This window comes from Garra rufa, unplaced genomic scaffold (assembly GCF_049309525.1).
Source record: "Garra rufa unplaced genomic scaffold, GarRuf1.0 hap1_unplaced_003, whole genome shotgun sequence".
NCBI lineage: Eukaryota > Metazoa > Chordata > Actinopteri > Cypriniformes > Cyprinidae > Garra > Garra rufa.
In genome coordinates, this window is record NW_027394278.1 from 7,028,309 (window position 1) to 7,053,799 (window position 25,491).

At 42.4% G+C, this 25,491-nt stretch overlaps 1 protein-coding gene across 1 annotated transcript in view; it reads right to left on the reverse strand.

The window, feature by feature from the left end:
* Positions 1-888: 888 nt before the first annotated feature.
* Positions 889-25,491, reverse strand: part of LOC141309777 (uncharacterized) — a 35,846-nt gene continuing 11,243 nt past the window's right edge. The window contains exons 5-15 of the mRNA XM_073832556.1: positions 24,981-25,031; positions 18,284-18,343; positions 15,230-15,469; positions 4,796-4,849; positions 3,758-3,946; positions 2,705-3,658; positions 2,423-2,484; positions 1,790-1,947; positions 1,682-1,743; positions 1,141-1,298; positions 889-946 (exon numbers count right to left, since the gene is read on the reverse strand). Coding sequence (XP_073688657.1) covers positions 889-946; positions 1,141-1,298; positions 1,682-1,743; positions 1,790-1,947; positions 2,423-2,484; positions 2,705-3,658; positions 3,758-3,946; positions 4,796-4,849; positions 15,230-15,469; positions 18,284-18,343; positions 24,981-25,031 — 2,046 coding nt within the window. The remainder of the gene's footprint in view (positions 947-1,140; positions 1,299-1,681; positions 1,744-1,789; positions 1,948-2,422; positions 2,485-2,704; positions 3,659-3,757; positions 3,947-4,795; positions 4,850-15,229; positions 15,470-18,283; positions 18,344-24,980; positions 25,032-25,491) is intronic.

The window sequence follows — 25,491 nt, forward strand, 5'->3', positions numbered from 1 at the left end:
GTAAGGTGGAAAGTAAGGTGTATAATAATATATGGGCCACCTAGCTGTCATATGCGTCATTATCATGCATTTCATTTCAGTAAAAAAAGCTTTCATTGTAACCAAATATGCTATGAAGAAAGAACATTATAGACCTCATTAATGCATACTATTTAATAGGCCTTATTAATCATACTTTCTTAAATTTATGATCATTTGTTTAAATGACCAGTTTTGACAATTGAGCTATAAATAGTTTACAATGAAAGAATTATGCATGTTAAATTATGCATGTTTAATTAAATTAACATAAAACCCTTTGTGAATGTACATGCAAAATAAATGTAGATACTTCAAACAGTCAAACAAATTTGGACAATATGAACTTAATAAATAGGTTTATTTGATTTTAAGGTCTTGCAATGTCAGCACATACAGTACTAGACAAAAGAGAATCACAGTATAAATAGTCTTGAACCTGCAGACAGGTGAACAAAAGCATTACATTTAAAACACTGAGGAAAAGATCAAAAAGGAATTTTCCTTTTTTGAATGATTTCTACAACCTGACGATAAATAAATAGGTATATATATTAATTTTTCTCATTACAAATTATACTCCTGAGAATCAATGCCATTTTAGGCTTATGCTTATATTGCCATTGCCATATTTTGAGAGTGTGCTACAACTCTAAATAACACATAATACACATACACATACAAAAATAATATAATTTGCTAATATAATTTGTGCCTTGCACATGCCTTGCATTTCTCACAACTTGCATTCAATGTTAAGGGATCTATAGGAGAAGCTGTAATATTTTTGCCAAAATAATGAGCCATGTTGCTAGGAGCATGCTGGATTCAATCTTCAAACCACTTGAAGCTGTAGTTGCAGCTGCAGTTTTAGCTGTAGTTGCAGCTGCAGTTGTAGCTGTAGTTGGAGCGACAGTTGTAGCTATAACTGTGAGAAAAAGATGAACGAATTAGATCAACCAATTACTGTATCTCTTTTTTTCATTACAGTTCAAATGTACCATGCGTTTTGTGTGTTCTTATATTCTAGGTCTATCTTATAGATATATTGAGCAAAAGTGCAGTGTTGTAAGACTTTTAGAACATGCTGCAAGATATGTTTTGAAATGCAACCAAACTTACCAGAACCATTGACTGAAACTGAAGTAGGGATTATTTTTAGTGGATCCACACCTCCTGTTACAACTGCTGACACAAGGTCGTCTGAAATCTCTTGAACTGTTGGAGCAGTTTGTGAAGAGTTGAAAACAAGTTGGGTGTCTGTGACGATTGATCCGGCACTGGAAAAAATAGAAGAATGTCATATAGGATCTGTTTATACGAACATATTACTATTATATAATATGTTTACTCCATATATAAACCCACATAATGCATATAAATTCAATATTTACCGGAAACGTAAGACAATCACTCTGATAAAGGAAGGATATTTTGCTCTGTAGATCGGTTCAAGCTGTAACATACAATAACAGGCAGAATTAACTTTTTAATTTGTTAAAATATATTGAATTGAAGTTTATGAGGGGAAAATGTGTCAATTACTCATGGTAAATTGACAGTATAAATAATAACAAACCCCTATTTACAATATGTTTGGCTTTGGTCTAAAATATCTGTTGTATGTTACCTAAAATACCAGTGAATCTTCATTTTAACTCACCTGATTTCTGACAAGCTCAGATCTTCTCTTGAAGGCCTGAGAGTTTTGGTCACTAAGTTCAACTATAAATATGTCAAAAGAGCGGAACACCAGAGCTGTTATATACACGGGTATAAATTTTGTAGTTGTAGCTGTAGGTGCTTTGGTTGTAGATGTCAAGGGTGTTGTTGTTGTTGTTGTCGTTGCTGTAGTCGTTCTTGTTGTCAGTGTCGTTGCTGCTGTTGTTGTTGTTGTTGATGTTGTAGTTGAAGTAGTCGCATTTATAACTAAGAAAAAAGATTTACAAATTAGATAATGAAAATGTAGGGTCTTAGGGCCTATTTTTTTGTTGTTTGTTTCATTACAATCTAAATTTACTTTGTGTTTCATGTGTCCTTCTTATGATAGACTACTGCTATTGAATGTTGTAAATTCAACAAGAAGTATTCAATAAAAAGTGCTAAGACAAAATTTGCAAATTGTGTTCTGAAATGCAAGCAAACTTACTTGAACCATTGACTGAAATTGAATAAGGAGTTATGTTCAGTCGATCAACATGTCCTGCTATCACTGCTGTAAAGAGGTCATCTGAAATCTGTTGAACAGTTGGAACAGCTTGTGTGGAGTTGAAAACTAGTTCATTCTCCGTGATGACTGACCCAGGACTGGAGAAAATAGCATTCCTTAATATGAGCATATTACCACTGTATAACAATTGTACTGTATAAAAGCATAGAATATGCACATAAATTCAATATTTACCGGAAACGTAAGACAGTCACTTTGATAAAGGAAGGATATTTTGCTCTGTAGATTGGTTCAATCTGTAACATACAATTAACAATTAACTTTTTCATTTGTTAAATTAAATTGATATCTTTTGAGGCCTTTTTAACTTTATGAGGTGAAAAAATGTGCCAATTATTTATGGTAAACTAAACAAATAAAATAATAACAAACCCCTGTATAAAATATGTTTGGCTTTGGTCTAAATTATCTGTTCTCTGTTACTTAAAATACCAGCGAATCTTCATTTTAACTCACATGAGCTCTGACAAGGTCAGATCTTGTCTTGAAGGTCTGAGAGGCTGGATCACTGAGCTCAACTGTAAAGTTGTCTAAAGAGCGGAACACTAGAAATGTTCGATACACAGGTACAAATGGTGTAATTGTAGGTGTAGGCACTTTAGTTGTAGATGGTGTTGTTGTTGTTGTTGTTGTTGTTGTTGTTGCATTAGTGATTGAGACAGTGGTTTTATTAGTGGTTGAGGCAAATGAATGTGTTGATGTTCCAGCTGTGCTACCAGTTGTAGTGTTAAAGGTAGTTGAAGAAGGAGTTGCTGAAGTAAAAACAGAAGTTTCTGTTTTTAGTGGAGGGAATCCTGTTGTTGTTGTTGCAGATGTTTCAATGGTACTAACAGTTGTGCTCTTGGAGACATTTTGAGATGGAGATAATGACATAAACGTTGGTGGTTTTATCATGGTGACTGCTCCACTAGTAGCAGGAGCTGGTATGGATGTTGTACTTTCAAAGACTGCTGAAGACTGAGTTGCTGAGGCAGAAGAAGACACTGTTTGTGACAGTGTTGTAAATTCACTGGGAGATGCTGTGGTAGTTGTGGGCCCCGTTATTGTAGCTGTTGGTGTTGTGGCCATACTGACAGTGGTGCTTTCAACAGTGGTTGAAGAGGCAATCACAACAGATACTGCAGAAGATGTTGTTTGTGAAGCTGTTGTGGAAATTCCTGCAGTACTACTTGCAGCAAGAGCTGTGACTACTGTTGTTGGTGTCATAGATGTAACCGCGGCACTAGTGGTGGATGTTATAGGTGCAGTTGCTGTGATTGAGGAAGTCTCTGTTATTGTGGATGTTACTGCTGCACTAGTGGTGGATGTTATAGGTGCAGTTGCTGTGATTGAGGAAGTCTCTGTTATTGTGGATGTTACTGCTGCACTAGTGGTGGATGTTATAGGTGCAGTTGCTGTGATTGAGGAAGTCTCTGTTATTGTGGATGTTACTGCTGCACTAGTGGTGGATGTTATAGGTGCAGTTGTTGTGATTGAGGATGTCTCTGTTGTTGTGGATGTTACTGCTGCACTAGTGGTGGATGTTTCAGGTGCAGTTGTTGGGGTTGTGGATGTTACTGCTGCACTAGTGGTGGATGTTATAGGTGCAGTTGTTGTGATTGAGGATGTCTCTGTTGTTGTGGATGTTACTGCTGCACTAGTGGTGGATGTTATAGGTGCAGTTGTTGTGATTGAGGAAGTCTCTGTTGTTGTGGATGTTACTGCTGCACTAGTGGTGGATTTTATAGGTGCAGTTGTTGTGACTGAGGAAGTCTCTGTTGTTGTGGATGTTACTGCTGCACTAGTGGTGGATGTTATAGGTGCAGTTGTTGTGATTGAGGAAGTCTCTGTTGTTGTGGATGTTACTGCTGCACTAGTGGTGGATGTTATAGGTGCAGTTGTTGTGACTGAGGAAGTCTCTGTTGTTGTGGATGTTACTGCTGCACTAGTGGTGGATGTTATAGGTGCAGTTGTTGTGATTGAGGAAGTCTCTGTTGTTGTGGATGTTACTGCTGCACTAGTGGTGGATGTTTCAGGTGCAGTTGTTGTGGATGTCTCTGTTGTTGTGGATGTTTCAGGTGCAGTTGTTGTGATTGTGGAAGTCTCTGCTGTAGATGTTTCAGGTGCAGTTGTTGTGGTTGTGGATGTTACTGCTGCACTAGTGGTGGATGTTATAGGTGCAGTTGTTGTGATTGAGGAAGTCTCTGTTGTTGTGGATGTTACTGCTGCACTAGTGGTGGATGTTTCAGGTGCAGTTGTTGTGGTTGTGGATGTTACTGCTGCACTAGTGGTGGATGTTTCAGGTGCAGTTGTTGTGGTTGTGGATGTTACTGCTGCACTAGTGGTGGATGTTTCAGGTGCAGTTGTTGTGGATGTCTCTGTTGTTGTGGATGTTACTGCTGCACTAGTGGTGGATGTTTCAGGTGCAGTTGTTGTTGTGGATGTTACTGCTGCACTAGTGGTGGATGTTTCAGGTGCAGTTGTTGTGGTTGTGGATGTTACTGCTGCACTAGTGGTGGATGTTTCAGGTGCAGTTGTTGTGGTTGCGGATGTCTCTGTTGTTGTGGATGTTATTGCTGCACTAGTGGTGGATGTTTCAGGTGCAGTTGTTGTGGTTGTGGATGTTACTGCTGCACTAGTGGTGGATGTTTCAGGTGCAGTTGTTGTGGTTGCGGATGTCTCTGTTGTTGTGGATGTTACTGCTGCACTAGTGGTGGATGTTTCAGGAGCAGTTGTGGTTGCGGATGTCTCTGTTGTTGTGGATGTTACTGCTGCAGTAGTGGTGGATGTTTCAGGTGCAGTTGTTGTGGTTGCGGATGTCTCTGTTGTTGTGGATGTTAGTGCTGCACTAGTGGTGGATGTTTCAGGAGCAGTTGTGGTTGCGGATTTCTCTGTTGTTGTGGATGTTACTGCTGCAGTAGTGGTGGATGTTTCAGGTGCAGTTGTTGTGGTTGCGGATGTCTCTGTTGTCGTGGATGTTTCTGCTGCACTAGTGGTGGATGTTTCAGGTGCAGTTGTTGTGGTTGCGGATGTCTCTGTTGTTGTGGATGTTTCTGCTGCACTAGTGGTGGATGTTTCAGGTGCAGTTGTTGTGGTTGCGGATGTCTCTGTTGTCGTGGATGTTTCTGCTGCACTAGTGGTGGATGTTTCAGGTGCAGTTGTTGTGGTTGTGGATGTTACTGCTGCACTAGTGGTGGATGTTTCAGGTGCAGTTGTTGTGGTTGCGGATGTCTCTGTTGTTGTGGATGTTACTGCTGCAGTAGTGGTGGATGTTTCAGGAGCAGTTGTGGTTGCGGATGTCTCTGTTGTTGTGGATGTTACTGCTGCAGTAGTGGTGGATGTTTCAGGTGCAGTTGTTGTGGTTGCGGATGTCTCTGTTGTTGTGGATGTTTCTGCTGCAGTAGTGGTGGATGTTTCAGGAGCAGTTGTGGTTGCAGATGTCTCTGTTGTTGTGGATGTTTCTGCTGCAGTAGTGGTGGATGTTTCAGGAGCAGTTGTGGCTGCAGTAGTGGTGGATGTTTCAGGAGCAGTTGTGGTTGCAGATGTCTCTGTTGTTGTGGATGTTTCTGCTGCAGTAGTGGTGGATGTTTCAGGAGCAGTTGTGGTTGCGGATGTCTCTGTTGTCGTGGATGTTACCGCTGCAGTAGTGGTGGATGTTTCTGGTGCAGTTGTTGTGGTTGCGGATGTCTCTGTCATTGTGGATGTTTCTGCTGCAGTAGTAGTGGATGTTTCAGGAGCAGTTGTTGTGGTTGCGGATGTCTCTGTTGTTGTGGATGTTTCTGCTGCAGTAGTAGTGGATGTTTCAGGAGCAGTTGTTGTGGTTGCGGATGTCTCTGTTGTTGTGGATGTTTCTGCTGCAGTAGTGGTGGATGTTTCAGGTGCAGTTGTTGTGGTTGCGGATGTCTCTGTTGTTGTGGATGTTTCTGCTGCAGTAGTGGTGGATGTTTCAGGAGCAGTTGTGGTTGCAGATGTCTCTGTTGTTGTGGATGTTTCTGCTGCACTAGTGGTGGATGTTTCAGGTGCAGTTGTTGTGGTTGCGGATGTCTCTGTTGTTGTGGATGTTTCTGCTGCAGTAGTAGTGGATGTTTCAGGAGCAGTTGTTGTGGTTGCGGATGTCTCTGTTGTTGTGGATGTTTCTGCTGCAGTAGTTGTGGATGTTTCAGGTGCAGTTGTTGTGGTTGCGGATGTCTCTGTTGTTGTGGATGTTTCTGCTGCAGTAGTGGTGGATGTTTCTGGTGCAGTTGTTGTGGTTGCGGATGTCTCTGTCATTGTGGATGTTTCTGCTGCACTAGTGGTGGATGTTTCTGGTGCAGTTGTTGTGGTTGCGGATGTCTCTGTTGTTGTGGATGTTTCTGCTGCACTAGTGGTGGATGTTTCAGGTGCAGTTGTTGTGGTTGCGGATGTCTCTGTTGTTGTGGATGTTTCTGCTGCACTAGTAGTGGATGTTTCAGGAGCAGTTGTTGTGGTTGCGGATGTCTCTGTTGTTGTGGATGTTTCTGCTGCACTAGTGGTGGATGTTTCAGGTGCAGTTGTTGTGGTTGCGGATGTCTCTGTTGTTGTGGATGTTAGTGCTGCACTAGTGGTGGATGTTTCAGGTGCAGTTGTTGTGGTTGCGGATGTCTCTGTTGTTGTGGATGTTTCTGCTGCAGTAGTGGTGGATGTTTCAGGAGCAGTTGTGGTTGCAGATGTCTCTGTTGTTGTGGATGTTTCTGCTGCACTAGTGGTGGATGTTTCAGGTGCAGTTGTTGTGGTTGCGGATGTCTCTGTTGTCGTGGATGTTTCTGCTGCAGTAGTTGTGGATGTTTCAGGTGCAGTTGTTGTGGTTGCGGATGTCTCTGTTGTCGTGGATGTTTCTGCTGCACTAGTGGTGGATGTTTCAGGTGCAGTTGTTGTGGTTGCGGATGTCTCTGTTGTCGTGGATGTTTCTGCTGCACTAGTGGTGGATGTTTCAGGTGCAGTTGTTGTGGTTGCGGATGTCTCTGTTGTTGTGGATGTTTCTGCTGCAGTAGTGGTGGATGTTTCAGGTGCAGTTGTTGTGGTTGCGAATGTCTCTGTTGTCGTGGATGTTTCTGCTGCACTAGTGGTGGATGTTTCAGGTGCAGTTGTTGTGGTTGCGGATGTCTCTGTTGTCGTGGATGTTTCTGCTGCTGTAGTTGTGGATGTTTCAGGTGCAGTTGTGATTGCGGATGTCTCTGTTGTTGTGGATGTTACTGCTGCGCTAGTGGTGGATGTTTCAGGTGCAGTTGTTGTGGTTGCGAATGTTACTGCTGCGCTAGTGGTGGATGTTTCAGGTGCAGTTGTTGTGGTTGCGAATGTTACTGCTGCGCTAGTGGTGGATGTTTCAGGTGCAGTTGTGATTGCGGATGTCTCTGTTGTTGTGGATGTTTCTGCTGCACTAGTGGTGGATGTTTCAGGTGCAGTTGTGATTGCGGATGTCTCTGTTGTTGTGGATGTTACTGCTGCACTAGTGGTGGATGTTTCAGGTGCAGTTCTGATTGCGGATGTCTCTGTTGTTGTGGATGTTTCTGCTGCAGTAGTTGTGGATGTTTCAGGTGCAGTTGTTGTGGTTGCGGATGTCTCTGTTGTTGTGGATGTTACTGCTGCAGTAGTGGTGGATGTTTCAGGACCAGTTGTTGTGATTGTGGAAGTCTCTGCTGTAGATGTTTCAGGTGCAGTTGTTGTGGATGTTTCAGGAGCAGTTGTGGTTGCAGATGTCTCTGTTGTTGTGGATGTTTCTGCTGCACTAGTGGTGGATGTTTCAGGTGCAGTTGTTGTGGTTGCGGATGTCTCTGTTGTCGTGGATGTTTCTGCTGCAGTAGTTGTGGATGTTTCAGGTGCAGTTGTTGTGGTTGCGGATGTCTCTGTTGTCGTGGATGTTTCTGCTGCACTAGTGGTGGATGTTTCAGGTGCAGTTGTTGTGGTTGCGGATGTCTCTGTTGTCGTGGATGTTTCTGCTGCACTAGTGGTGGATGTTTCAGGTGCAGTTGTTGTGGTTGCGGATGTCTCTGTTGTTGTGGATGTTTCTGCTGCAGTAGTGGTGGATGTTTCAGGTGCAGTTGTTGTGGTTGCGAATGTCTCTGTTGTCGTGGATGTTTCTGCTGCACTAGTGGTGGATGTTTCAGGTGCAGTTGTTGTGGTTGCGGATGTCTCTGTTGTCGTGGATGTTTCTGCTGCTGTAGTTGTGGATGTTTCAGGTGCAGTTGTGATTGCGGATGTCTCTGTTGTTGTGGATGTTACTGCTGCGCTAGTGGTGGATGTTTCAGGTGCAGTTGTTGTGGTTGCGAATGTTACTGCTGCGCTAGTGGTGGATGTTTCAGGTGCAGTTGTTGTGGTTGCGAATGTTACTGCTGCGCTAGTGGTGGATGTTTCAGGTGCAGTTGTGATTGCGGATGTCTCTGTTGTTGTGGATGTTTCTGCTGCACTAGTGGTGGATGTTTCAGGTGCAGTTGTGATTGCGGATGTCTCTGTTGTTGTGGATGTTACTGCTGCACTAGTGGTGGATGTTTCAGGTGCAGTTCTGATTGCGGATGTCTCTGTTGTTGTGGATGTTTCTGCTGCAGTAGTTGTGGATGTTTCAGGTGCAGTTGTTGTGGTTGCGGATGTCTCTGTTGTTGTGGATGTTACTGCTGCAGTAGTGGTGGATGTTTCAGGACCAGTTGTTGTGATTGTGGAAGTCTCTGCTGTAGATGTTTCAGGTGCAGTTGTTGTGGATGTTTCAGGAGCAGTTGTGGTTGCAGATGTCTCTGTTGTTGTGGATGTTTCTGCTGCACTAGTGGTGGATGTTTCAGGTGCAGTTGTTGTGGTTGCGGATGTCTCTGTTGTCGTGGATGTTTCTGCTGCACTAGTGGTGGATGTTTCAGGTGCAGTTGTTGTGGTTGCGGATGTCTCTGTTGTCGTGGATGTTTCTGCTGCAGTAGTTGTGGATGTTTCAGGTGCAGTTGTTGTGGTTGCGGATGTCTCTGTTGTCGTGGATGTTTCTGCTGCACTAGTGGTGGATGTTTCAGGTGCAGTTGTTGTGGTTGCGGATGTCTCTGTTGTCGTGGATGTTTCTGCTGCAGTAGTTGTGGATGTTTCAGGTGCAGTTGTTGTGGTTGCGGATGTCTCTGTTGTCGTGGATGTTTCTGCTGCACTAGTGGTGGATGTTTCAGGTGCAGTTGTTGTGGTTGCGGATGTCTCTGTTGTTGTGGATGTTTCTGCTGCAGTAGTGGTGGATGTTTCAGGTGCAGTTGTTGTGGTTGCGAATGTCTCTGTTGTCGTGGATGTTTCTGCTGCACTAGTGGTGGATGTTTCAGGTGCAGTTGTTGTGGTTGCGGATGTCTCTGTTGTCGTGGATGTTTCTGCTGCAGTAGTTGTGGATGTTTCAGGTGCAGTTGTTGTGGTTGTGAATGTTACTGCTGCGCTAGTGGTGGATGTTTCAGGTGCAGTTGTTGTGGTTGCGAATGTTACTGCTGCGCTAGTGGTGGATGTTTCAGGTGCAGTTGTGATTGCGGATGTCTCTGTTGTTGTGGATGTTACTGCTGCGCTAGTGGTGGATGTTTCAGGTGCAGTTGTGATTGCGGATGTCTCTGTTGTTGTGGATGTTTCTGCTGCAGTAGTTGTGGATGTTTCAGGTGCAGTTGTTGTGGTTGCGGATGTCTCTGTTGTTGTGGATGTTACTGCTGCAGTAGTGGTGGATGTTTCAGGACCAGTTGTTGTGATTGTGGAAGTCTCTGCTGTAGATGTTTCAGGTGCAGTTGTTGTGGATGTTTCAGGAGCAGTTGTGGTTGCAGATGTCTCTGTTGTTGTGGATGTTTCTGCTGCACTAGTGGTGGATGTTTCAGGTGCAGTTGTTGTGGTTGCGGATGTCTCTGTTGTCGTGGATGTTTCTGCTGCACTAGTGGTGGATGTTTCAGGTGCAGTTGTTGTGGTTGCGGATGTCTCTGTTGTCGTGGATGTTTCTGCTGCAGTAGTTGTGGATGTTTCAGGTGCAGTTGTTGTGGTTGCGGATGTCTCTGTTGTCGTGGATGTTTCTGCTGCACTAGTGGTGGATGTTTCAGGTGCAGTTGTTGTGGTTGCGGATGTCTCTGTTGTTGTGGATGTTTCTGCTGCAGTAGTGGTGGATGTTTCAGGTGCAGTTGTTGTGGTTGCGAATGTCTCTGTTGTCGTGGATGTTTCTGCTGCACTAGTGGTGGATGTTTCAGGTGCAGTTGTTGTGGTTGCGGATGTCTCTGTTGTCGTGGATGTTTCTGCTGCAGTAGTTGTGGATGTTTCAGGTGCAGTTGTTGTGGTTGTGAATGTTACTGCTGCGCTAGTGGTGGATGTTTCAGGTGCAGTTGTTGTGGTTGCGAATGTTACTGCTGCGCTAGTGGTGGATGTTTCAGGTGCAGTTGTGATTGCGGATGTCTCTGTTGTTGTGGATGTTACTGCTGCGCTAGTGGTGGATGTTTCAGGTGCAGTTGTGATTGCGGATGTCTCTGTTGTTGTGGATGTTTCTGCTGCAGTAGTTGTGGATGTTTCAGGTGCAGTTGTGATTGCGGATGTCTCTGTTGTTGTGGATGTTACTGCTGCGCTAGTGGTGGATGTTTCAGGTGCAGTTCTGATTGCGGATGTCTCTGTTGTTGTGGATGTTTCTGCTGCAGTAGTTGTGGATGTTTCAGGTGCAGTTGTTGTGGTTGCGGATGTCTCTGTTGTTGTGGATGTTACTGCTGCACTAGTGGTGGATGTTTCAGGTGCAGTTGTTGTGGTTGCGGATGTCTCTGTTGTTGTGGATGTTACTGCTGCACTAGTGGTGGATGTTTCAGGTGCAGTTGTTGTGGTTGCGGATGTCTCTGTTGTTGTGGATGTTACTGCTGCAGTAGTGGTGGATGTTTCAGGACCAGTTGTTGTGATTGTGGAAGTCTCTGCTGTAGATGTTTCAGGTGCAGTTGTTGTGATTGTGGAAGTCTCTGCTGTAGATGTTTCAGGTGCAGTTGTTGTGGTTGTGGATGTCTCTGTTGTTGTGGATGTTTCTGCTGCGCTAGTGGTGGATGTTTCAGGTGCAGTTGTTGTGGTTGCGGATGTCTCTGTTGTTGTGGATGTTACTGCTGCAGTAGTGGTGGATGTTTCAGGACCAGTTGTTGTGATTGTGGAAGTCTCTGCTGTAGATGTTTCAGGTGCAGTTGTTGTGATTGTGGAAGTCTCTGCTGTAGATGTTTCAGGTGCAGTTGTCGTGGTTGCGGATGTCTCTGTTGTTGTGGATGTTACTGCTGCAGTAGTGGTGGATGTTTCAGGACCAGTTGTTGCGATTGTGGAAGTCTCTGCTGTAGATGTTTCAGGTGCAGTTGTTGTGGTTGCTGATGTCTCTGTTGTTGTGGATGTTTCTGCTGCAGTAGTGGTGGATGTTTCATGTGCAGTTGTTGCGATTGTGGAAGTCTCTGTTGTTGTAGATGTTTCAGGTGCAGTTGTTGTGATTGTGGAAGTCTCTGTTGTTGTAGATGTTTCAGGTGCAGTTGTTGTAATTGTGGAAGTCTCTGTTGTTGTAGATGTTTCAGGTGCAGTTGTTGTGATTGTTGAAATCTCTGTTGTTGTAGATGTTTCAGGTGCAGTTGTTGTGATTGTGGAAGTCTCTGTTGTAGATGTTTCAGGTGCAGTTGTTGTGATTGTGGAAGTCTCTGTTGTAGATGTTTCAGGTGCAGTTGTTGTGATTGTGGAAGTCTCTGTTGTTGTAGATGTTTCAGGTGCAGTTGTTGCGATTGTGAAAGTCTCTGTTGTTGTAGTTGTTTCAGGTTCAGTTGTTGCGATTGTGGAAGTCTCTGTTGTTGTAGATGTTTCAGGTGCAGTTGTTGCGATTGTGGAAGTCTCTGTTGTTGTAGATGTTTCAGGTTCAGTTGTTGCGATTGTGGAAGTCTCTGTTGTTGTAGATGTTTCAGGTGCAGTTGTTGCGATTGTGGAAGTCTCTGTTGTTGTAGATGTTTCAGGTTCAGTTGTTGTGATTGTGGAAGTCTCTGTTGTTGTAGATGTTTCAGGTGCAGTTGTTGCGATTGTGGAAGTCTCTGTTGTTGTAGATGTTTCAGGTGCAGTTGTTGCGATTGTGGAAGTCTCTGTTGTTGTAGATGTTTCAGGTGCAGTTGTTGTGATTGTGGAAGTCTCTGTTGTTGTAGATGTTTCAGGTGCAGTTGTTGTGATTGTGGAAGTCTCTGTTGTTGTAGATGTTTCAGGTGCAGTTGTTGTGATTGTGGAAGTCTCTGTTGTTGTAGATGTTTCAGGTTCAGTTGTTGCGATTGTGGAAGTCTCTGTTGTTGTAGATGTTTCAGGTGCAGTTGTTGCGATTGTGGAAGTCTCTGTTGTTGTAGATGTTTCAGGTTCAGTTGTTGCGATTGTGGAAGTCTCTGTTGTTGTAGATGTTTCAGGTTCAGTTGTTGCGATTGTGGAAGTCTCTGTTGTTGTAGATGTTTCAGGTGCAGTTGTTGTGATTGTGGAAGTCTCTGTTGTTGTAGATGTTTCAGGTGCAGTTGTTGTGATTGTGGAAGTCTCTGTTGTTGTAGATGTTTCAGGTGCAGTTGTTGTGATTGTGGAAGTCTCTGTTGTTGTAGATGTTTCAGGTGCAGTTGTTGCGATTGTGGAAGTCTCTGTTGTTGTAGATGTTTCAGGTGCAGTTGTTGCGATTGTGGAAGTCTCTGTTGTAGATGTTTCAGGTGCAGTTGTTGCGATTGTGGAAGTCTCTGTTGTTGTAGATGTTTCAGGTGCAGTTGTTGTGATTGTGGAAGTCTCTGTTGTAGATGTTTCAGGTGCAGTTGTTGTGATTGTGGAAGTCTCTGTTGTTGTAGATGTTTCAGGTGCAGTTGTTGTGATTGTGGAAGTCTCTGTTGTTGTAGATGTTTCTGGTGCAGTTGTTGTGATTGTGGAAGTCTCTGTTGTAGATGTTTCAGGTGCAGTTGTTGTGATTGTGGAAGTCTCTGTTGTTGTAGATGTTTCTGGTGCAGTTGTTGTGATTGTGGAAGTCTCTGTTGTTGTAGATGTTTCTGGTGCAGTTGTTGTGATTGTGGAAGTCTCTGTTGTAGATGTTTCAGGTGCAGTTGTTGTGATTGTGGAAGTCTCTGTTGTTGTAGATGTTTCAGGTGCAGTTGTTGTGATTGTGGAAGTCTCTGTTGTTGTAGATGTTTCTGGTGCAGTTGTTGTGATTGTGGAAGTCTCTGTTGTTGTAGATGTTTCTGGTGCAGTTGTTGTGATTGTGGAAGTCTCTGTTGTAGATGTTTCAGGTGCAGTTGTTGTGATTGTGGAAGTCTCTGTTGTTGTAGATGTTTCAGGTGCAGTTGTTGTGATTGTGGAAGTCTCTGTTGTTGTAGATGTTTCTGGTGCAGTTGTTGTGATTGTGGAAGTCTCTGTTGTAGATGTTTCAGGTGCAGTTGTTGTGATTGTGGAAGTCTCTGTTGTTGTTGTAGATGTTTCAGGTGCAGTTGTTGTGATTGTGGAAGTCTCTGTTGTTGTAGATGTTTCAGGTGCAGTTGTTGCGATTGTGGAAGTCTCTGTTGTTGTAGATGTTTCAGGTGCAGTTGTTGCGATTGTGGAAGTCTCTGTTGTTGTAGATGTTTCAGGTGCAGTTGTTGCGATTGTGGAAGTCTCTGTTGTTGTAGATGTTTCAGGTGCAGTTGTTGTGATTGTGGAAGTCTCTGTTGTAGATGTTTCAGGTGTAGTTGTTGTGATTGTGGAAGTCTCTGTTGTTGTAGATGTTTCAGGTGCAGTTGTTGCGATTGTGGAAGTCTCTGTTGTTGTAGATGTTTCAGGTGCAGTTGTTGCGATTGTGGAAGTCTCTGTTGTTGTAGATGTTTCTGGTGCAGTTGTTGTGATTGTGGAAGTCTCTGTTGTAGATGTTTCTGGTGCAGTTGTTGTGATTGTGGAAGTCTCTGTTGTAGATGTTTCTGGTGCAGTTGTTGTGATTGTGGATGTCTCTGTTGTAGATGTTTCTGGTGCAGTTGTTGTGATTGTGGATGTCTCTGTTGTAGATGTTTCTGGTGCAGTTGTTGTGATTGTGGATGTCTCTGTTGTAGATGTTTCTGGTGCAGTTGTTGTGATTGTGGATGTCTCTGTTGTAGATGTTTCTGGTGCAGTTGTTGTGATTGTGGAAGTCTCTGTTGTAGATGTTTCAGGTGCAGTTGTTGTGATTGTGGAAGTCTCTGTTGTTGATGTTTCAGGTGCAGTTGTTGCGATTGTGGAAGTCTCTGTTGTAGATGTTTCAGGTGCAGTTGTGATTGTGGAAGTCTCTGTTGTAGATGTTTCAGGTGCAGTTGTTGTGATTGTGGAAGTCTCTGTTGTTGTAGATGTTTCAGGTGCAGTTGTTGTGATTGTGGAAGTCTCTGTTGTTGTAGATGTTTCAGGTGCAGTTGTTGCGATTGTGGAAGTCTCTGTTGTAGATGTTTCAGGTGCAGTTGTGATTGTGGATGTCTCTGTTGTAGATGTTTCAGGTGCAGTTGTTGTGATTGTGGAAGTCTCTGTTGTTGTAGATGTTTCAGGTGCAGTTGTTGTGATTGTGGAAGTCTCTGTTGTAGATGTTTCTGGTGCAGTTGTTGTGATTGTGGATGTCTCTGTTGTAGATGTTTCTGGTGCAGTTGTTGTGATTGTGGATGTCTCTGTTGTAGATGTTTCTGGTGCAGTTGTTGTGATTGTGGATGTCTCTGTTGTAGATGTTTCTGGTGCAGTTGTTGTGATTGTGGAAGTCTCTGTTGTAGATGTTTCAGGTGCAGTTGTTGTGATTGTGGAAGTCTCTGTTGTTGTAGATGTTTCAGGTGCAGTTGTTGTGATTGTGGAAGTCTCTGTTGTTGTAGATGTTTCAGGTGCAGTTGTTGTGATTGTGGAAGTCTCTGTTGTTGTAGTTGTTTCAGGTGCAGTTGTTGCGATTGTGGAAGTCTCTGTTGTTGTAGATGTTTCTGGTGCAGTTGTTGCGATTGTGGAAGTCTCTGTTGTTGTAGTTGTTTCAGGTGCAGTTGTTGCGATTGTGGAAGTCTCTGTTGTTGTAGATGTTTCTGGTGCAGTTGTTGCGATTGTGGAAGTCTCTGTTGTAGATGTTTCAGGTGCAGTTGTGATTGTGGAAGTCTCTGTTGTAGATGTTTCAGGTGCAGTTGTTGTGATTGTGGAAGTCTCTGTTGTTGTAGATGTTTCAGGTGCAGTTGTTGTGATTGTGGAAGTCTCTGTTGTTGTAGATGTTTCAGGTGCAGTTGTTGCGATTGTGGAAGTCTCTGTTGTTGTAGATGTTTCAGGTGCAGTTGTTGTGATTGTGGAAGTCTCTGTTGTTGTAGATGTTTCAGGTGCAGTTGTTGCGATTGTGGAAGTCTCTGTTGTAGATGTTTCAGGTGCAGTTGTTGCGATTGTGGAAGTCTCTGTTGTAGATGTTTCAGGTGCAGTTGTTGTGATTGTGGAAGTTTCTGTTGTAGATGTTTCAGGTGCAGTTGTTGTGATTGTGGAAGTTTCTGTTGTTGTAGATGTTTCAGGTGCAGTTGTTGTGATTGTTGAAGTCTCTGTTGTTGTAGATGTTTCAGGTGCAGTTGTTGCGATTGTGGAAGTCTCTGTTGTAGATGTTTCAGGTGCAGTTGTTGTGATTGTGGAAGTTTCTGTTGTTGTTGATGTTTCAGGTGCAGTTGTTGTGATTGTTGAAGTCTCTGTTGTTGTAGATGTTTCTGGTGCAGTTGTTGTGATTGTGGAAGTCTCTGTTGTAGATGTTTCTGGTGCAGTTGTTGTGATTGTGGAAGTCTCTGTTGTAGATGTTTCTGGTGCAGTTGTTGTGATTGTGGAAGTCTCTGTTGTAGATGTTTCAGGTGCAGTTGTTGTGATTGTGGAAGTCTCTGTTGTTGTAGTTGTTTCAGGTGCAGTTGTTGCGATTGTGGAAGTCTCTGTTGTTGTAGATGTTTCTGGTGCAGTTGTTGTGATTGTGGAAGTCTCTGTTGTTGTAGATGTTTCAGGTGCAGTTGTTGCGATTGTGGAAGTCTCTGTTGTTGTAGTTGTTTCAGGTGCAGTTGTTGCGATTGTGGAAGTCTCTGTTGTTGTAGATGTTTCTGGTGCAGTTGTTGCGATTGTGGAAGTCTCTGTTGTTGTAGATGTTTCAAGTGCAGTTGTTGCGATTGTGGAAGTCTCTGTTGTTGTAGATGTTTCAGGTGCAGTTGTTGCGATTGTGGAAGTCTCTGTTGTAGATGTTTCAGGTGCAGTTGTGATTGTGGAAGTCTCTGTTGTAGATGTTTCAGGTGCAGTTGTTGTGATTGTGGAAGTCTCTGCTGTTGTAGATGTTTCAGGTGCAGTTGTTGTGATTGTGGAAGTCTCTGTTGTTGTAGATGTTTCAGGTGCAGTTGTTGCGATTGTGGAAGTCTCTGTTGTAGATGTTTCAGGTGCAGTTGTTGCGATTGTGGAAGTCTCTGTTGTAGATGTTTCAGGTGCAGTTGTTTCGATTGTGGAAGTCTCTGTTGTAGATGTTTCAGGTGCAGTTGTTGTGATTGTGGAAGTTTCTGTTGTTGTAGATGTTTCAGGTGCAGTTGTTGCGATTGTGGAAGTCTCTGTTGTAGATGTTTCAGGTGCAGTTGTTGCGATTGTGGAAGTTTCTGTTGTAGATGTTTCAGGTGCAGTTGTTGTGATTGTAGAAGTTTCTGTTGTTGTAGATGTTTCAGGTGCAGTTGTTGTGATTGTTGAAGTCTCTGTTGTTGTAGATGTTTCAGGTGCAGTTGTTGCGATTGTGGAAGTCTCTGTTGTAGATGTTTCAGGTGCAGTTGTTGTGATTGTGGAAGTTTCTGTTGTTGTTGATGTTTCAGGTGCAGTTGTTGTGATTTTTGAAGTCTCTGTTGTTGTAGATGTTTCTGGTGCAGTTGTTGTGATTGTGGAAGTCTCTGTTGTAGATGTTTCAGGTGCAGTTGTTGCGATTGTGGAAGTCTCTGTTGTTGTTGTTTCAGGTGCAGTTGTTGCGATTGTGGAAGTCTCTGTTGTAGATGTTTCAGGTGCAGTTGTTGTGATTGTGGAAGTCTCTGTTGTTGTAGATGTTTCAGGTGTAGTTGTTGTGATTGTGAAAGTCTCTGTTGTTGTAGATGTTTCAGGTGCAGTTGTTGTGATTGTGGACGTCTCTGTTGTTGTAGATGTTTCAGGTGCAGTTGTTGTGATTGTGGACGTCTCTGTTGTTGTAGATGTTTCTGGTGCAGTTGTTGTGATTGTGGACGTCTCTGTTGTTGTAGTTGTTTCAGGTACAGTTGTTGCGATTGTGGAAGTCTCTGTTGTTGTAGTTGTTTCAGGTGCAGTTGTTGTGATTGTGGAAGTCTCTGTTGTAGATGTTTCAGGTGCAGTTGTTGTGATTGTGGACGTCTCTGTTGTTGTAGTTGTTTCAGGTACAGTTGTTGCGATTGTGGAAGTCTCTGTTGTTGTAGTTGTTTCAGGTGCAGTTGTTGTGATTGTGGAAGTCTCTGTTGTAGATGTTTCAGGTGCAGTTGTTGTGATTGTGGAAGTCTCTGTTGTAGATGTTTCAGGTGCAGTTGTTGTGATTGTGGACGTCTCTGTTGTTGTAGTTGTTTCAGGTACAGTTGTTGCGATTGTGGACGTCTCTGTTGTTGTAGTTGTTTCAGGTACAGTTGTTGCGATTGTGGACGTCTCTGTTGTTGTAGATGTTTCAGGTGCAGTTGTTGCGATTGTGGACGTCTCTGTTGTTGTAGTTGTTTCAGGTACAGTTGTTGCGATTGTGGACGTCTCTGTTGTTGTAGATGTTTCAGGTGCAGTTGTTGTGATTGTGGACGTCTCTGTTGTTGTAGTTGTTTCAGGTACAGTTGTTGCGATTGTGGACGTCTCTGTTGTTGTAGATGTTTCAGGTGCAGTTGTTGCGATTGTGGAAGTCTCTGTTGTTGTAGTTGTTTCAGGTGCAGTTGTTGTGATTGTGGAAGTCTCTGTTGTTGTAGATGTTTCAGGTGCAGTTGTTGTGATTGTGGAAGTGTCTGTTGTAGATGTTTCTGGTGCAGTTGTTGTGATTGTGGAAGTCTCTGTTGTAGATGTTTCTGGTGCAGTTGTTGTGATTGTGGACGTCTCTGTTGTTGTAGATGTTTCAGGTGCAGTTGTTGTGATTGTGGACGTCTCTGTTGTTGTAGATGTTTCAGGTGCAGTTGTTGTGATTGTGGACGTCTCTGTTGTTGTAGATATTTCAGGTGCAGTTGTTGTGATTGTGGACGTCTCTGTTGTTGTAGTTGTTTCAGGTGCAGTTGTTGCGATTGTGGAAGTCTCTGTTGTTGTAGTTGTTTCAGGTGCAGTTGTTGTGATTGTGGAAGTCTCTGTTGTTGTAGATGTTTCTGGTGCAGTTGTTGTGATTGTGGAAGTCTCTGTTGTTGTAGTTGTTTCAGGTGCAGTTGTTGCGATTGTGGAAGTCTCTGTTGTTGTAGATGTTTCAGGTGCAATTGTTGTGATTGTGGAAGTCTCTGTTGTAGATGTTTCAGGTGCAGTTGTTGCGATTGTGGAAGTCTCTGTTGTTGTAGATGTTTCTGGTGCAGTTGTTGTGATTGTGGAAGTCTCTATTGTAGATGTTTCTGGTGCAGTTGTTGCGATTGTGGAAGTCTCTGTTGTTGTAGATGTTTCAGGTGCAGTTGTTGTGATTGTGGAAGTCTCTGTTGTAGATGTTTCTGGTGCAGTTGTTGTGATTGTGGAAGTCTCTGTTGTAGATGTTTCAGGTGCAGTTGTTGTGATTGTGGAAGTCTCTGTTGTAGATGTTTCAGGTGCAGTTGTTGCGATTGTGGAAGTCTCTGTTGTTGTAGATGTTTCAGGTGCAGTTGTTGTGATTGTGGAAGTCTCTGTTGTAGATGTTTCTGGTGCAGTTGTTGTGATTGTGGAAGTCTCTGTTGTAGATGTTTCAGGTGCAGTTGTTGTGATTGTGGAAGTCTCTGTTGTTGTAGATGTTTCAGGTGCAGTTGTTGTGATTGTGGAAGTCTCTGTTGTTGTAGATGTTTCAGGTGCAGTTGTTGTGATTGTGGAAGTCTCTGTTGTTGTGGATGTTTCAGGTGCAGTTGTTGCGATTGTGGAAGTCTCTGTTGTTGTAGATGTTTCAGGTGCAGTTGTTGCGATTGTGGAAGTCTCTGTTGTTGTAGATGTTTCAGGTGCAGTTGTTGTGATTGTGGAAGTCTCTGTTGTAGATGTTTCAGGTGCAGTTGTTGTGATTGTGGAAGTCTCTGTTGTAGATGTTTCAGGTGCAGTTGTTGTGATTGTGGAAGTCTCTGTTGTAAATGTTTCAGGTGCAGTTGTTGTGATTGTGGAAGTCTCTGTTGTTGTAGATGTTTCTGGTGCAGTTGTTGTGATTGTGGAAGTCTCTGTTGTAGATGTTTCAGGTGCAGTTGTTGTGATTGTGGAAGTCTCTGTTGTAGATGTTTCAGGTGCAGTTGTTGTGATTGTGGAAGTCTCTGTTGTTGTAAATGTTTCAGGTGCAGTTGTTGCGATTGTGGAAGTCTCTGTTGTTGTAGATGTTTCTGGTGCAGTTGTTGTGATTGTGGAAGTCTCTGTTGTTGTAGATGTTTCTGGTGCAGTTGTTGCGATTGTGGAAGTCTCTGTTGTTGTAGTTGTTTCAGCTGGAGTTGTAATTGTGGAAGCCTCTGTTGTTGTAGTTGTTTCAGCTGGAGTTGTAATTGTGGAAGCCTCTGTTGTTGTAGTTGTTTCAGCTGGAGTTGTAATTGTGGAAGCCTCTGTTGTTGTAGTTGTTTCAGCTGGAGTTGTAATTGTGGAAGCCTCTGTTGTTGTAGATGTTTCAGCAGGAGTTGTAAGTGTGGAAGTCTCTGTTGTTGTAGATGTTTCAGCTGGAGTTGTAATTGTGGAAGCCTCTGTTGTTGTAGTTGTTTCAGCTGGAGTTGTAATTGTGGAAGCCTCTGTTGTTGTAGATGTTTCAGCTGGAGTTGTAATTGCGGAAGTCTCTGATGTTGTAGTTGGTTCAGGAGTTGTTGTAAGTACAAGAACTGTTGTTGATTCATAAGAAAATGCTTGTCAGTTTAGATGGCACTCAAAAGCAGTGACAAATTAAAACAAGTTTGCTGAGATTTTGTTTTAAAACATTAAAAATGACCAAAGCTAATCTAAAAACCATGTCTCATCTAAACATTTTACCAGTCAATACAGTGTCTCACACATGTGCAATACAAGATTTGCTTAGACATTCATATTGCTTTTAGGTTTTGTCAAACATACCTGTATCATTAACTTTTAAAGAAGTCATGTTCAGGCCACTGTTTTCTGTGTCATTTAATAATGCTTGTGCAATTTCGGTTTCTGTTGGGATGACCTCTGAACTGTTGAAAATGCCATCTGTTGTGGTAATGACTGACCCTTGGCTGGAAAAAATGTTTTTAGAAATATTGTCATAATGGAATTACATCTTAATATTCCCACCTGACCAATAAATGGATTAATCACATTTTATCTTTACATTTTACTTTTGTCTCTCACAGTTTCAAACATTAACAATGGCACTGTATTAAAAACATAATCTGCACGAAAATGTAGATTATTTACCTGAACATTATTACAGTGATTCTTATGAAGGAAGAAAAAGCCCTCTGGAAAATTGCTTTAAGCTGAAACAAAATAGAGACATTTTAAACAAAATATTATAACTTTTAAGAAACTTTTTAATATTAAATGCAATTGCAGTTTTCTCATTAATGAACTGTATGGTGAATAGAGTATGTGGATTTGAACTCACTAAAGCCTCAACAAATCGAGCCCTTTGTTGGAAAGCGTACGATTGTGAATTTCTGTAGTCAGCTATAAAGGAATCTCTGGAGTGAAACACTATCCGAATTTTCACTTCATTTACAGGCTTCATTGTGGAAGCTGTTGTTGTAATTGTGGAAGTCTCTATTGTTGTAGTTGTTTCAGCAGGAGTTGTAATTGTGGATGTCTCTGTTGTTGTAGTTTCAGCTGGAGTTGTAATTGTGGATGTCTCTGTTGTTGTAGTTTCAGCTAGAGTTGTAATTGTGGATGTCTCTGTTGTTGTAGTTTCAGCTGGAGTTGTAATTGTGGATGTCTCTGTTGTAGTTTCAGCTGGAGTTGTAATTGTGGATGTCTCTGTTGTTGTAGTTTCAGCTGGAGTTGTAATTGTGGATGTCTCTGTTGTTGTAGTTTCAGCTGGAGTTGTAATTGTGGATGTCTCTGTTGTAGTTGTTTCAGCAGGAGTTGTAATTGTGGATGTCTCTGTTGTTGTTGTTTCAGCTGGAGTTGTAATTGTGGATGTCTCTGTTGTTGTAGTTTCAGCTAGAGTTGTAATTGTGGATGTCTCTGTTGTTGTAGTTTCAGCTGGAGTTTTAATTGTGGGTGTCTCTGTTGTAGTTGTTTCAGCTGGAGTTGTAATTGTGGATGTCTCTGTTGTAGTTGTTTCAGCTGGAGTTGTAATTGTGGATGTCTCTGTTGTTGTAGTTTCAGCTGGAGTTGTAATTGTGGATGTCTCTGTTGTTGTAGTTTCAGCTGGAGTTGTAATTGTGGATGTCTCTGTTGTTGTAGTTTCAGCTGGAGTTGTAATTGTGGATGTCTCTGTTGTTGTAGTTTCAGCTGGAGTTGTAATTGTGGATGTCTCTGTTGTAGTTGTTTCAGCAGGAGTTGTAATTGTGGATGTCTCTGTTGTAGTTGTTTCAGCAGGAGTTGTAATTGTGGGTGTCTCTGTTGTAGTTGTTTCAGCTGGAGTTGTAATTGTGGAGGTCTCTGTTGTTGTAGTTTCAGCTGGAGTTGTAATTGTGGATGTCTCTGTTGTTGTAGTTTCAGCTAGAGTTGTAATTGTGGAAGTCTCTGTTGTAGTTTCAGCTGGAGTTGTAATTGTGGAAGTCTCTGTTGTTGTAGTTGTTTCAGCTGGAGTTGTAATTGTGGAGGTCTCTGTTGTTGTAGTTTCAGCTAGAGTTGTAATTGTGGAAGTCTCTGTTGTTGTAGTTGTTTCAGCTGGAGTTGTAATTGTGGAGGTCTCTGTTGTTGTAGTTTCAGCAGGAGTTGTAATTGTGGATGTCTCTGTTGTTGTAGTTTCAGCTGGAGTTGTAATTGTGGATGTCTCTGTTGTTGTAGTTTCTGCTAGAGTTGTAATTGTGGAAGTCTCTGTTGTTGTAGTTGTTTCAACTGGAGTTGTAATTGTGGATGTCTCTGTTGTAGTTGTTTCAGCAGGAGTTGTAATTGTGGATGTCTCTGTTGTAGTTGTTTCAGCAGGAGTTGTAATTGTGGATGTCTCTGTTGTAGTTGTTTCAACTGGAGTTGTAATTGTGGATGTCTCTGTTGTAGTTGTTTCAGCAGGAGTTGTAATTGTGGATGTCTCTGTTGTAGTTGTTTCAGCAGGAGTTGTAATTGTGGATGTCTCTGTTGTAGTTGTTTCAGCTAGAGTTGTAATTGTGGATGTCTCTGTTGTAGTTGTTTCAGCAGGAGTTGTAATTGTGGATGTCTCTGTTGTAGTTGTTTCAGCAGGAGTTGTAATTGTGGATGTCTCTGTTGTAGTTGTTTCAACTGGAGTTGTAATTGTGGATGTCTCTGTTGTAGTTGTTTCAGCTGGAGTTGTAATTGTGGATGTCTCTGTTGTAGTTGTTTCAGCTGGAGTTGTAATTGTGGATGTCTCTGTTGTAGTTGTTTCAACTGGAGTTGTAATTGTGGATGTCTCTGTTGTAGTTGTTTCAGCTGGAGTTGTAATTGTGGATGTCTCTGTTGTAGTTGTTTCAGCTGGAGTTGTAATTGTGGATGTCTCTGTTGTTGTAGTTTCAGCTGGAGTTGTAATTGTGGATGTCGCTGTTGTAGTTGTTTCAGCTGGAGTTGTAATTGTGGATGTCTCTGTTGTTGGAGTTTCAGCTAGAGTTGTAATTGTGGATGTCTCTGTTGTTGTAGTTTCAGCTGGAGTTGTAAATGTGGATGTCTCTGTTGTAGTTGTTTCAGCTGGAGTTGTAATTGTGGATGTCTCTGTTGTTGTAGTTTCAGCTGGAGTTGTAATTGTGGAGGTCTCTGTTGTTGTAGTTTCAGCTGGAGTTGTGATTGTGGATGTCTCTGTTGTTGTAGTTTCAGCTGGAGTTGTAATTGTGGATGTCTCTGTTGTTGTAGTTTCAGCTGGAGTTGTAATTGTGGATGTCTCTGTTGTAGTTTCAGCTGGAGTTGTAATTGTGGATGTCTCTGTTGTAGTTGTTTCAGCTGGAGTTGTAATTGTGGATGTCTCTGTTGTAGTTGTTTCAGCTGGAGTTGTAATTGTGGATGTCTCTGTTGTAGTTTCAGCTGGAGTTGTAATTGTGGATGTCTCTGTTGTTGTAGTTTCAGCAGGAGTTGTAATTGTGGATGTCTCTGTTGTTGTAGTTTCAGCTGGAGTTGTAATTGTGGATGTCTCTGTTGTTGTAGTTTCAGCTAGAGTTGTAATTGTGGATGTCTCTGTTGTAGTTTCAGCTGGAGTTGTAATTGTGGATGTCTCTGTTGTAGTTGTTTCAGCTGGAGTTGTAATTGTGGATGTCTCTGTTGTAGTTTCAGCTGGAGTTGTAATTGTGGATGTCTCTGTTGTTGTAGTTTCAGCAGGAGTTGTAATTGTGGAGGTCTCTGTTGTTGTAGTTTCAGCTAGAGTTGTAATTGTGGATGTCTCTGTTGTAGTTGTTTCAGCAGGAGTTGTATTTGTGGAAGTCTCTGTTGTTGTAGTTTCAGCAGGAGTTGTAATTGTGGATGTCTCAGTTGTTGTAGTTTCAGCTGGAGTTGTAATTGTGGATGTCTCTGTTGTTGTAGTTTCAGCTGGAGTTGTAACTGTGGAAGTCTCTGTTGTAGTTGTTTCAGCTGGAGTTGTAATTGTGGATGTCTCTGTTGTTGTAGTTTCAGCTGGAGTTGTAACTGTGGAAGTCTCTGTTGTAGTTGTTTCAGCTGGAGTTGTAATTGTGGATGTCTCTGTTGTAGTTGTTTCAGCTGGAGTTGTAATTGTGGAAGTCTCTGTTGTAGTTGTTTCAGCTGGAGTTGTAATTGTGGATGTCTCTGTTGTTGTAGTTTCAGCTGGAGTTGTAATTGTGGAAGTCTCTGTTGTAGTTTCAGCTGGAGTTGTAATTGTGGAAGTCTCTGTTGTTGTAGTTGTTTCAGCTGGAGTTGTAATTGTGGATGTCTCTGTTGTAGTTGTTTCAGCTGGAGTTGTAATTGTGGATGTCTCTGTTGTAGTTGTTTCAGCTGGAGTTGTAATTGTGGATGTCTCTGTTGTTGTAGTTTCAGCTGGAGTTGTAATTGTGGAAGTCTCTGTTGTAGTTTCAGCTGGAGTTGTAATTGTGGATGTCTCTGTTGTAGTTTCAGCTGGAGTTGTAATTGTGGATGTCTCTGTTGTAGTTTCAGCTGGAGTTGTAATTGTGGAAGTCTCTGTTGTTGTAGTTGTTTCAGCTGGAGTTGTAATTGTGGATGTCTCTGTTGTAGTTGTTTCAGCTGGAGTTGTAATTGTGGATGTCTCTGTTGTAGTTGTTTCAGCTGGAGTTGTAATTGTGGATGTCTCTGTTGTAGTTTCAGCTGGAGTTGTAATTGTGGATGTCTTTGTTGTTGTAGTTTCAGCTGGAGTTGTAATTGTGGAAGTCTCTGTTGTAGTTGTTTCAGCTGGAGTTGTAATTGTGGATGTCTCTGTTGTAGTTGTTTCAGCTGGAGTTGTAATTGTGGATGTCTCTGTTGTTGTAGTTTCAGCTGGAGTTGTAATTGTGGAAGTCTCTGTTGTAGTTGTTTCAGCTGGAGTTGTAATTGTGGAAGTCTCTGTTGTAGATGTTTCAGCTGGAGTTGTAACTGTGGAAGTCTCTGTTGTAGTTGTTTCAGCTGGAGTTGTAACTGTGGAAGTCTCTGTTGTAGTTGTTTCAGCTGGAGTTGTGACTGTGGAAGTCTCTGTTGTAGTTGTTTCAGCTGGAGTTGTGACTGTGGAAGTCTCTGTTGTAGTTGTTTCAGCTGGAGTTGTGACTGTGGAAGTCTCTGTTGTAGTTGTTTCAGCTGGAGTTGTAATTGTGGAAGCCTCTGTTGTTGTAGTTGTTTCAGCTGGAGTTGTAATTGTGGAAGTCTCTGTTGTTGTAGTCGTTTCAGCAGGAGTTGTAATTGTGGAAGCCTCTGTTGTAGTTGTTTCAGCTGGAGTTGTAATTGTGGATGTCTCTGTTGTAGTTGTTTCAGCTGGAGTTGTAATTGTGGATGTCTCTGTTGTAGTTTCAGCTGGAGTTGTAATTGTGGATGTCTCTGTTGTTGTAGTTTCAGCTGGAGTTGTAATTGTGGAAGTCTCTGTTGTAGTTGTTTCAGCTGGAGTTGTAATTGTGGATGTCTCTGTTGTAGTTGTTTCAGCTGGAGTTGTAATTGTGGATGTCTCTGTTGTAGTTGTTTCAGCTGGAGTT